This window comes from Urocitellus parryii, chromosome 7, assembly GCF_045843805.1.
Source record: "Urocitellus parryii isolate mUroPar1 chromosome 7, mUroPar1.hap1, whole genome shotgun sequence".
NCBI classification, from domain to species: domain Eukaryota; kingdom Metazoa; phylum Chordata; class Mammalia; order Rodentia; family Sciuridae; genus Urocitellus; species Urocitellus parryii.
Window position 1 is genome coordinate 147,215,668 of NC_135537.1, and position 12,457 is coordinate 147,228,124.

The 12,457-nt window shown below is 45.0% G+C and overlaps 2 protein-coding genes across 2 annotated transcripts; both read right to left on the reverse strand.

The window, feature by feature from the left end:
• Window positions 1-531: 531 nt before the first annotated feature.
• Ccl14 (C-C motif chemokine ligand 14) lies at window positions 532-3,357 on the reverse strand. Its single transcript, XM_026380268.2, has 3 exons — window positions 3,220-3,357; window positions 1,184-1,298; window positions 532-730 (listed from the first exon to the last, which is right to left on the reverse strand). Exons 1-3 carry the CDS (start codon window positions 3,290-3,292, stop codon window positions 643-645), a joined length of 276 nt encoding a protein of 91 aa, XP_026236053.1. The 5' UTR covers window positions 3,293-3,357; the 3' UTR covers window positions 532-642.
• A 5,043-nt stretch (window positions 3,358-8,400) lies between these two features.
• LOC113175901 (C-C motif chemokine 15) lies at window positions 8,401-12,338 on the reverse strand. The gene is made up of 4 exons (XM_026380267.2): window positions 12,146-12,338; window positions 9,663-9,725; window positions 9,063-9,174; window positions 8,401-8,642 (listed from the first exon to the last, which is right to left on the reverse strand). Exons 1-4 carry the CDS (start codon window positions 12,219-12,221, stop codon window positions 8,546-8,548), a joined length of 348 nt encoding a protein of 115 aa, XP_026236052.2. The 5' UTR covers window positions 12,222-12,338; the 3' UTR covers window positions 8,401-8,545.
• Between the last annotated feature and the right edge of the window lie 119 nt (window positions 12,339-12,457).

The following is a 12,457-nucleotide window of genomic DNA, read 5'->3' on the forward strand; positions in this document are numbered from 1 at the left end:
TATATGGAAGTGAAGAGGGAGGAACTGTCTAAATGTGAATGACTCATTTCTATCCCAGTCAGCAGCAAAGAAAAACATGCACACACACACACACACACACACACACACACACACACACACACATGCACTCTGGAGTCTGACTATTAAGGAGAGGGCTTCATGAAGATTGGGTAGTGAGTTTTAGCTTCTGTACTTGTTGTGCAGCTTAAATGAGATGGTGCCAACAGGCTGCTTAGCAGGGTGACTCGACTGTGGTAAGCACTGACAACATGGTACGTGTTACCCCTGGCACACAGGAGGTGTGTGAGGAGGTGGCTTCACCCTGTGTTTCTCTCTTGCTTTCTGCTCAGCTTCCCACTACCCCACTCACAGTCTGGACCTGTTTTCTGGACTCTGGCAAAATTTGTGCACAGTGAGACTTGATGCTGAGGTGCCACACCCGACTCAGCTCACTGGTGTCACCAGTCTCCTGCCAATGGACAGATTCAGTAGAAATGAACGAGGGCAGGGAAAGGCATGAGGGGTCTTTAATTCAAGGCAGGGCAGCTCCCAGGGGTGGTGGGGGAAGGTTGGGGTGGAGGGGCCTTGGCCTCTTCTTTTCTTTCGGCTGAGCTGAGCCCTTCTCCAGCACTTCTGGATCACTTAGCTCTCCTCCAGGTCCTTGATATAGTCCTGGACCCACTCATCCTTAGGGTTGGCACAGATGGGGTGCCCCTTTTTGGTGATGAAGCTGTGGAACAATAGGGAGAAGGATTACAAACCAAGGGGTCCAGTGGCCAAGGAGAAAGCCCATCCTCCCTCCCTCCCAAATCCCTGCTGGGCCAATCCCATCTCTCCTTCCTGTGTTAGCAGCAGCTAGGGGCCTGGTTCTCTTCAGAGACATGCTCTTCAGCCCCTGGGGCTCCAGCACGTGTAGTCTCTGTGTTCCCCTCTCCTCCCACCCCCCAAAATGATCTTGTGCCTCCTCTTTTCTCCTGATGCCTCCCCATCAAGGGGCCAGCATTCAGGTGGCTCTCTCAGCAGGTTTCAGTCACTGAGTCCCCGGTGTGCCCTCTGGCTGCCTCTCCCTGTGTGGACGCACCTGGGAGGCATTGTAGGAGTCCTGTTCCATGTCCTCTCCAGCCCCTCTCCCCAGGCCCTGCTAACCCCCCCTCCCCCAGTGTGGTGTGTCGTTGCCACCTACACAATTCCGGACTTGGGACACTCGCTGCTGGTCTCATAATAATCTATAATCCGATGACTCGGGGGTGCATGGGAAACATAGGTGAAGCAGCACTCTGAGGGGTTGTAAGGTCCTCCTGAGGAGAAAGCAAGGGGCATGCTGAGGCGAAGCCTCCGTCAAGGATGCATCGCTGCTGCTCCTGCAAGGAGGGAGGAGACAGCCCCGCAGAACTTGGAGGGAGGGCTTTGGAGAAACTCATCTCTTCTCCCTCTCCTTAGCATTCTTCAGCCCCTTTCCTCCACCCCACATGGGAAGGTCAGCTGATGACGTCCAGCTCCAGGCTTGGAAAGCAGTGAACCCCACCTTCTCATTGAGCACACTAGGAAGGTGGGGTTCACGGACTAGGAACTGACTCACAGGGAAGGCTAGTGACTGGCCCAAGATCATGGGACCTGAGCTCTTTACTCAGAAAAGATGCTCCAACTAGGAGTACTTGGAAAAAATGCCAACACAGCTCATGGCATTTGGGATGCAGCTCCACCCAGTCCCTTGTCCTGTCCCCATTAAGCCCATAGACAGCAGAGAAGGAAGAAGGTCCACACCAAACTCTTGAGGACAATGGTCATGGAGTCAGAACACCCCAATTCTAACCCATCTTCACCTTTTCTATGGATGGTGACCATTTCATTTTCCCTCTCTGTTTCCCCCACTGTAGTTGAACTGTGTCGGTGGATTTTACACTGAGCTTTCTGTGGCTATATTGGGGGAACTGTTGAATTTGAGAGCAGTGTCCTGGGGACCTCATTGAACCCTTTTTCCTGTATTATATACTGGCTTCTGTGGAAGATTTTGCTTGGAGAAAAGTTTCATGGTCTAAAAATTCTAAAAATCACTGGATTAGGTGACTTTTCAGCTATTGTTTGACTGTGAAATTTCACAGCTCTTATAAGAGATGCAAGGGAGTGACAGTGAGGTTACCCCAAACTTGAATTTCAGGGGTAGTGGGAAGGGCCCTGTACGAACAATCACATACTGTAGTCATGGAGCTGAAAAATCAGGTGTGTGCATGTGATGTGCCCAAGCTGGACAGAAACATGAGTGGGCACTGCAGTGGCATCAGAGGTCACTGGGTCATCGGGGCAGATGCTTGGGTAGAAAGAGAAAGGTCTGGTCCTGCACCCAGCTCTATGCCAGGTATCATCCTCACTATCCAAGGAATGGACTAAGGGATCCTTGGTCCCTAACGCCCACTCAGGGCTCTGACTCTACCACCTTTGTCCTCTGAGCTGACAAAGGACTTTTCAGAGATCAAACTGTCCAGATTTGCCTCCATTAATTTTCAACTGATTTTATTTCAACAACCTTCTACATTCCCCTCCAGTTTTCTGAAAACAGAAACAAGGTGGAGTTAGGACACCCCAATTCTAACTCTCTTCACCTTTTCTTTGGACTGTGACCATTTTATTTTCCCACACGGTAAGTGAGGACTTTGGATTGGGTCAGTGGATTTTACCCTGAGCTTTCTGTTCTGGGGGCTTCTGTGGCTATATTGGGGTAATGGAAGGGCAAGGAATAGTTTTGGCTTTCTGATAAGGCCACTCATCCTAAGAATTAAATTGCAAAAGGGTGGCCCAGACAGGAGCCCCCACTATTGTGGCTCTTCTAGTCCATACCCAAGTAATACTGCGCTCACAGGGCATGGGTGACACCAGAAATAGGCTGGGGGCAAATCTCAGGGTGAGGAGGGTGCTGATAGACAAAATGGCCTTGAAGGGTTCCAAACCCTGCTCCTCAACCTCCCTGGGATAATACCCCCCCCACACACACCCCCCAAAGCATAGGCTGCTTTTATGCTTATTGGCAAAGAGAGGAATTGAGGGAGTGGAGAGGAAGGCTGGCCTCCCTCTTGGCCTTGAGGGGAAGGGTCCTGGAGTGAGTAAGGAAGACACCAGTTTAAGAAGATGGCAGACCCCCTACACCCCACCTCTCCAGCCATCTTACTCTGCTTATTTTCCCACAGGGACTGGATTGGAAGGAAGAAAAGGTGTTGCACTCACGTGAGGAGGATGCGACCTTGGCCTCTAGAACAACAGAGAAAAGGAGGAGGAGGAGGAGGGAGACGGTGGCCATGGAGAATTTCTTCAGGAGGAGAGCTGGCCTGCCGGGGGCTCCCGAGCCTCCTGGGGTGAGGGAGTGTTGAGAAATGATCACCGAGGCAAATAAATATATATATATTTTTTCAAATAAGGGAACTGAGATTTTGAAAGGAACCAGGAAGCAGCGGATGACTCAGCGATTTCACATCCTGCCAATTTGTGGAGGGTGGTGTGAAGGATGCATGGAAAGCCAAGATTCCAGGCAGGAAATTGCCTCCCATCCTCAGCGGGAATAACTCCTCTGATGTAAGCCGTTGCCCTGCCGTGGGTCACGAGATAGGGGCTGGGGCACTGTCTCAGCCTCAGCCAAAGATCTCAAGGCTGAGATGTGTCCTGTGCCCAATTCCAGTTTCAGGTCTCCTAACAAGGGCAGGTGGGGCGTGATGATTCAGGATCTAGAGACCAGAGGACATTTGGGGTAGTGAGTTGAGGTCTGCAGTCTCCCTTCATTGATCAGAGCCAGGACTCCCTCACCTAAGTTCTGAAGCAGTTCCCAGCCTCATCCCCATCCCCCTCTCCACAGGGGGAGGATGTGTAAAGAAGAGCTATGATGCTGAGGAGATGACTCATTTACGGAAGGATGGCTGCACACCATAGCCACTGTCCCCAATGCATTATGAATTTAGTCTTTATAACAACAGTTGAGGAAACCGAAGCTCAGAAGCCAAGCACAAGCTTTGACACTTGATAAGTAGAGCTGGCGTTCAAACTCAGTCTGGCTTTGAAGTCTGTGTGCTCTAAAGAAATATGGTGGCCCCAACTAAACTCTCCCAAAATGTCCAGGCTGGCTGGGGTTCTCTATAAGAGCTTTAGTTTTAGCTCCTTCTGAGCTCGGGGAAGGAATCCCTTTGGTGCTTCCTCTTGCTTTCTGACTTTTGCTCCAGAGAAGCGGGGTGGAAAACATGGAGGATGCTCACTGCAGGGACAGCTAGCAGGTTTTATCGATTAGTGGTGAGTGGGAGCCCTGTACTAGAAACGATTCTGAGGCTGTGTGTCCAGGTCCTCAGGAAGAAGTCCTGTGATTGGTGTGTGGTCTCTGTGCAGCTTGTCCTCTGTGTACCTGCCATCCTTAGGTTAGTCTAAGCTGGCCATTGACCAAATGGAAACCAGGGATAAGACGGGGCCAGTGACTTCTCATGTTCACACAGTGACTTGGATCCCACTCTGCAGACTCAGTCTACTGGCCCTCACCATGCTCTTCTTGGGGGGCACTTTGTCCATTCTGCTTGCTGTTGTGGTTACGTAGCTGTATTAATCTCTTTTCACCTGGAATCATCAGGGCAGGGAACATCCATTGTTCATCTTTGTCCATTCATATAAGAGATGATTTCTAAATGCATGTTTTAAAGGGAAAATGAATAAATAAATCAAACCAGGTTATTCATGTGTATGGTATAGGAAATGGCTGACTTCTCAAGGTTAGGTGTGGAGACAGTCATTAATTTTCTTTATTTGTTACCATCCGTAACTGCACTGTTGAACTCCTCAAATAAAATGTCAACAGTTGTCATTAGGAACAATCTCAGGAAACAAGTTGTTTCTGGGAAGAATATGAGTTGGGAAGAGAAAGGGTTCACTCTTGTTTTCATGAAGGTCTAGCCCACCTGCCCAGGAAATCCCTTCATTTTTCCAGCAGTTATGGAGTTCGGACCTGCATCATTCTGGATATGCTAACTGCTCTACTAAACAACCCAGGGGATTAAACAAAATGAAGGCTTATTTTTTTCACATGTCACGGTCTCATGAGGTCAGCAGGGGGGCAAAGACCCGTGTGTTGGGGAGAGCTGTTTCCTTCGGGAACCAGGGCTTTTTCTATCTTGTGATGCCACCATTTGCAGCCTAAGACCTCTGAATTATGACCAAAAGGGAGAGACTGAGGAGGACTGAGAGATTTTCATGAACCAGTTCTGGAAATGATATAAAATTACTGTCACCCACAGTCTATAGCCAATATCAAACCACCTCACTCCCATCTGATGATAAATGGGTTGAAAATACACAACATTATGACCAGGAGAAAAAGGAATATAGTTGGTGGCCACGTCACTTTTTTTAAAAAAAAAATATTTATTTTCTAGTTATAGGTGGACACAATATCTCTATTTTATTTTTATGTGTGGTGCTGAGGATCGAACCCAGTGCCTCACGCATGCTAGGTGAGCGCTCTACCTCTGAGCCACAACCCCAACTCCTACATCACTTTTTTTAAACGTAATTTTATGCCATTTTTTGACCTTTTCCTATTCCTACTGAATCAAATTTCAAAGGGTGGAACCAGCAGTGTGTGTGTGCGTGTGTGGGTGTGTATGTGGGTGTGTGTGGTGCTGGGGATTGAACCCATGGCCTTGTGCATATGAGGGCAATCAGTTTTTTAGTAATGATTCTTATGCCTGGTAAGGTTTCAGAAGCCCTTATCTATGTAACAGATTTCTAGCTGCATTATATTGTTTTCTTTCTTTCTTTTTTAAAATTTTATTTATATATAACAGCAGAGTGCATTACAATTCTTATTACATATATAGAGCTCAATTTTTCATATCTCTGATTGTATATATAGTATACTCACATCAATCCGTGTCCTCATACATGTACTTTGGGTAATAATGATCATCACATTATATTGTTTTCTTTAGCCCTTAGACAATGTAATTTAGGCCTGGGGAGTCCCAGACTGTTTGCCTCCAAGTCTAAATAGCCTAATCTTTTTAGTCCAGTGTTGTATAATAATTTGGAGATTTAGTAATGAATTAGATGTAATTTTATATCATATTTTCATTTTCAGTCTCCTCTATGGATTGAGGTATTTTTAAAGTTCAGCAATTTAATGTGTTTTCTTCTCATCGTTTTCCTAATGTGTAGCAAAATGCATAACATAAAATAGCCACTCAATAATAATTTGTTTGAGTGACATAAATATCTATTTTAGAATTCCTGAGAAAGGGGTGTTGGCAGAAGAAACTTGTGTGGAATGACTCGGCTAGTTCCCACTTCAGGGCAGCTGGGAGCAGGGTTTGCACAATTCTCTAAACCAAGAAGGAATCTGCTGAGAGAGTCTTCCAGAGGGGATCATGGGCCAAGCAAGAATTGTGCAGTTCCCCAGGTCACAAGAAGCCCCACCCCACCTCTCAGTGTATCCCCCAGAAGTTAACCTGACCACCTCAATGAAAGCCTGGCAAATGCACTTCTCCTTCCTCCCCATCCAGCAGAACCAGAGCTCCTATAATCAGAATTTGCATTTATACCCAGAGAACTAGGGACTTCTACTTATGCTGAGAATAGCATCATGGGGAGAAAAGCAAGGCATTTCTGAAGACCCTGCATGGTCCACCAGTTAGCCCACCTACCTGCTATCCACACCTCTTTAAGTGCTGTCTCTAAGCAAGGTCCTAGGACACCTGCAGAGGAATCACCCAGGACACTAGTTTAAATTGAATGCACTTGTGCTTTATCCCTTATCTCCAATCACTTCCCAACAATCCCTCCCCATCTGCACCAAAAGTCAGCTGTCTGAGGTCAGTAAAGAATTCTTGGAAATTAAATATAGAAAGAACATAACTAAAGACAAAAGAAAATTTCTATCACACAGAATAAAGTGTAAAATATGAGAGAAAAGTTAAGACTCATAAGGGAAAGTGTAAAATATGAGAGAAAAGTTAAGACTCATAAGGGATAGGTGCACAAAATCCAATACCCACCGGTTGTTCTAGAAGCCTACGATAGCATGAATGGAGAGAAGAAAATAAGAAACCCACAGGGAAAAAGTTGAGTTAAAATAAGGCTCAAGCCTTCAGAGTAAAAGGCTAATTGAGGGAATAGCAGGCTTGATGAATAAAGGACACATTTAGATACATTTTGGTAAAATGTCTGAATTTCAAAGATAAAAGGACATTTCCTAAAAGTTCTAAGGATGTATTTTATTCAGTTAATAAGAAATCAGCTGGCTTTGGAATTTTGGCGTTATATGATATAGGAGAAGATGATTGAGCACTGTCTACAGAGAGAAAATGATCTTGAAAGAGGACTTTCATAGTCAGCTGAACTATCAAAAGGTTTTGACCCTCAAAATCTCAGAAAGTATATTGTTTGTATCATTTGGAGTTCCTTGTTGCAAAGCAGTAGAATATGACTCTGGTTGATTTAAGCAAAAGAGAAATTTATCCCTAAGATTTTGAGTAGTACCCAGAAATATCAGGAAAGCTTGAAAAATGGGTGGAGACCTAAAGAGAGCCACTTGATTGCCACAGCCAAAATGATGCACCAGGAGCCAGTAGTGTGGATACTGCCACCTCTGCTGGGCACTGAAGCTAGCGGTGCCGACCTCCAGAACTGGGTCATGAACATGTGTGCCGGCACCACCACCTCCAGAATCTGTTGCCACCACCACTGTCACCTGGGTGGATTCCTTTCTTCTTCTCTGCAATACTGGAAGGGAGTATCAGAATGACCAGATTTGCCTGCCCTGGTCCCACAAGGCAAGGGAGGGTGCTTGCCTTTCTCATCCTTTCCAGTAGGAGGCAGTAGGAGGATATATTCTAGTAAGATGAAAAATTCAAGAGGGAAGCTGTGGGCCACTTGTCATAAGATAACAAATTCAGAAGCGTGGTGAGAAAAAAATCCCTGTAAGCCTTTTTTTTTTCCCCCCCCGCAGGTCTAGAATCATTTCTGCAGACTGGAAGAGGAACTCAGAATGATCTTGAGGAATGTTTCCTAGAATGAAGTGGTTGCCAGGCAACCATGAATGCTGTGAATCTTTAGGTACAAATCAAGAATGATAATGAAACAAAGACCAGAATCTCTCTTTTGGTAAATAGGAAAAAAAAATTATGGGATAAACAGGAACCTTTCAAAAGATTACTCTGGGTCAGATATTAAATAAAATTGTACTGTGATTTGAGCAAATGGTGGAGGAGATTGTAACCAAGCCTTCAAAGATTAGCCATTTCAGAAGAGGGGAGATGAGACAGGTGAACTTGTTTTTTATTTCTTTGGGGCTCAGCAATTCTTTCAGTTTTATTTTGGTTTATTTTCTTCAAAAATCCAAGCAAAGTTAAACTGAATACTCTTTATTAAGTGCATTAGTTTTCTAACCAGAACAGAACAGCAAATTTCTTTAAAAAATAGTTTGGGCTAAAAAATTCATAGGAGGTACTCGGGCAAGAGAATTGGGGGGTGGGATGGCTGGCCATCCTGTTCTTTCTTCTTATGCAAGGTTCATAATTCTTGGATCCTAGGATGATGGATTGTGCTTCAGTTTTTTCATGCACTCTTGAACTGATGGATCATCGGGGTTGGCACAGACGTGTTGCCCCTTGTTGGTGATAAAGCTGGGCGACAAGAAGGCGATTATGAACTGAGTTATCTTCAGCAAGTGGACGAAAGGAGCCCCATCCTCCTTACCCCTGGGAATCACCACCCAACAGTCTCTTCTTTCCATTCTCTACAGAAGGCAGCTCAGGCCCAGAATCCTCTCTGAGACCCTCCTCTGCCTGGGAGGCTCCCTGAGGATTCATGGGAGTGTCCTTGGGCAGCCTTCTGCCTGCTCTCTCCTTCCTCCCCTCTCCTCCTCTCCACTAGGAAGGTCTCATCCCTCATGCCCTGCAGGACCCTGGTGAGGACACAAGTTGTCCCTTACCTGGCAAGATCCAAGGGTGGAACTATTTTAGACACCCATCCCTCATGCCCTCCCTCCAAGACCCTGCCGGCTCCCTGGCTCCCAATACATGATGGGTGAGATTGACACTTACATGACACCTGGCTGAGAGCACCCACTGCTCGTTGTATAATAAGTTTTCATGAATGTACACCGGATACTTCGTGTAATATATGAGAAGCAGCAGTCAGCAGGAGAGTTAAAGACTGTAAGTGGAGAAAGGGCTATTTAAGGGACAAGTCTTTTCTCTTAAGAGTACCACGGAGGGTGCAGTGAAGAGTACCAAGGAGAGGGACCAGCACTCAGAAGGGATGCTTCTTCCTCCTTGGGCATCACTCAGTGTCATCTCCTTGCTTCAGAACCCCCACCTCAAAGTGGAATGGTGTGTCTGAAGGTACCCAGGTGGACTTACAGCCTCAATAGGGGCAATAGCATTTTCTGAGAAGGGGAAGGCAGCTACAGGCACCAGAGAACACCCTGTGCCCCAGCTGGGAAGGCTCTCAGGACTGCCAGGTGGGAATAGAAAAGGCATCTTTGCAGGAGGTACCCGTGGCCCATCCTGATCTTCCCTGGAGATTTCTACATACCCCAGGGTCCTCCAGATCTCTCTGCCCTGTCAATATGGTGGATGAAACCATAGCACGGATCTTGCTCATCTTCTGCTTTTAAATATATAACACAATGGAATATTTACCTTTATTAACTAGTGGAGGTTGAAACGTATGCTCTCTCTCCAAGAGTTCTCTTATTTCTGGATCTGAAAGAAATAGAAAGATGGGGAGAGAAATAGCTGGGAGGCAGCACCCTCTCAGTGTCTCTGCTCCTCTATTCCTTGCCCCATCCCAAGGTAGAGAGGCTCTGATCCTGGACCACCGTCACCTGTCTGGGTTTAGGCCTGTCTCAGCCCTTTTGTATCATGAGTGCTCTGGGTCCTTTTGAAAATGTTGGAGACATGAAGACTATGTACTGACTCTGAAATACTAAAAGCAAACTGCAAGTTGAACATGCTTCTGGAATTTTAGGACTCTGGAATCAGCAAGTTTTTCATCTACTCATTTGGTGGCAATGTCCCTTGAAGTGATGTGAAGCTACTTCCAGTCTTTATTTATCTAACTTAGTATAAATATTCCTAAGTGTTTGATTAAAATATGCTCCCCAGAGACCACCAGAGAGATTAGGTAATGTCCAGGTATGGATGATTTTTTCAAAACCAGAAAAATTTTGCATTTCAGAAAACATCTAACTCTAAAGATTGTTGGTAAGAAATTGTGAACCTGCATCATTCTAATTAGGCAAGTGCAACTTAACTTCTAGCTGGTTTCTTAAATAGTTACAATTAAATTACATTTAATAAGGCATACACTTCTACATGTTTGATATGATGTGGGTAGAACTGCAATGAAAATAAATAAATAAGATCTGAGCTGGGAATGGTGACTCACTATCATGCCTATAGTTCCAGTGATTTGGAAAGCAGAGGAGGAATTTCGAAAGTTTGAGGCCAGCCTCAGCAACTTAGTGAATCTCTTAGCAACTTAGCAAGACACGCTCTCAAAATTAAAAAAACAAAAAGGACTGGGGATGTGGCTCAGTGGTAGATTGTTGAGTTCAATCCAAAGTGGAAAAAAAAAAAAGAAAGAAAAAAGAAAACAAGAAATCTGAAATAGCCTTATCTTTCCATAACTACTTCTGAACTGAGAAATAAATTTTGATCTCCCTGATTCGCTGGCCTGTCCTTATGTTTAACTGTCCTGATGTTAACTAATTTCAACAGTTATTATCTATATGATATTAAAGCAAGTTATTTAAGGTTTCTAAACCACAGTTTTTCTCATTTGGAAAGTGAGAGAATATAATAATGATAACAACAACCACAATAATAATATACAAACTATATAAAATTGCTTAAGTCCTACTCTTTTGTTCCCTACATGAATGGCAAATTTCCAACTTGTTCCAACTAATACCTAACCCACAAAGTGGTTTGGAAGACTCAGTGTTTAAAGAACAGTGACAGCATGGCACATAGAAAATACTAGATAATATGTTTGTTAAATAAAAATTCTAATTGTTAGGTGACTGTTAATCAATCCTTATTTTTATTTTTTATTTTTTTCCCCTGTATCTTGTGACATTTTAACTTCTTAAGAACCTTGACAGCTAGAGAGAGAGCCTCTCCCAGGACTGGTCAATTTTTAGAGAGAACAATTTTTAGAGAGTGTTTGTCTCACTCTCAAATGCCATGCCAACATGTCCCCTGCCCTAAATCATTCTATAGCCAGGTACCGGACAATGAAAGACCATCATCACTATATTCAAAGCTTTCGGGACGTATTCAACCTATCCAGTCTTAAACAGCACCCCCTCCTTTGACCTGAGTTCTTCTCAGAAACCTCATACAGGCTCTGGCATAGGTTTCCCCTCTATCCTTCTTGTGCTCCCTGGCCCAAAGCTGAGGTACACCGTGGCCCTCTGCTGCTCAGTGTACCTCCCTCTCTTAGGAAATGTAATAATACATTCTTTTTTTCTTGGTACCAGGGATTGAACTGAGGGGCAACCACTGAGCCACGTTCCCAGCCCTATTTTGTATTTTATTTAGAGACAGGGTCTCACTGAGTTCCTTAGTGCCTGGCTTTTGCTGAGGCTGGTTTTGAGCTTGAGATCCTTCTACCTCAGTCTCCCGAGCCTCTGGATTATAGATGTGCATCACCACACTCAGCTGCATTCTTCTTTTTTTTTTTTAAATGGCATTGGTCTCTCTGGAGATTCAGTCACCCCCATAAATTAAAATTCCACACATTCAAATGAGAAGGTGACCTCAGGTGAGTCACTTACCTGGCTAGTCCCAATTCCTCTGAAAATGACATTTCTACAGTAGATGGTATATAATGATGCAAACATCATGGAATTCTCTACTTCTTTCCACAAATTTATACTTTAATGATGGTTCTTTCCATCTAGCTAAAATGCCAGCCAAGAGAAGGTATCCAATAATTCTGGCCTTGCAAAGGAGAAAACTCTTTCCCCAGATGGGACCAGTCATCTCTGTGCAGTTTCTCTCAGGGATCACAAGCTGCAGACAGAGTCAGGGAGGGCAGTGGTGCCCTCTGCATCTTCTCCCCAGACCAAGAGTTACCCGAGGACCTGGCCACTGGTGAAGGGGCTCTCCAGACTCACCGGGTACGACCTGGGCCTGGGATCCAAGGGCAGCACCAAGAATGAGGAAGGAGAGGGCAGCTGCAGAGACCTTCATCTTTCCTCTGGGCAGGCAGAGTTGTTCTGAGAAATAAATTTTGATCTCCTTGATTTGCTGGCCTGTCTTTATGTTTATCAAAGGAGGAGGATCAGGAAGTCACAGGACAGAGGTCAGAATGCTCTCCATTGGCTCATTAATAGTGAACATGCTATTTCTATAAGACAGAAAGAGGCTGAGAATGTAACAGGAAGTAGAGGGCAAAGGTGACATGGGGATTTTCCAACTGTCCCAGT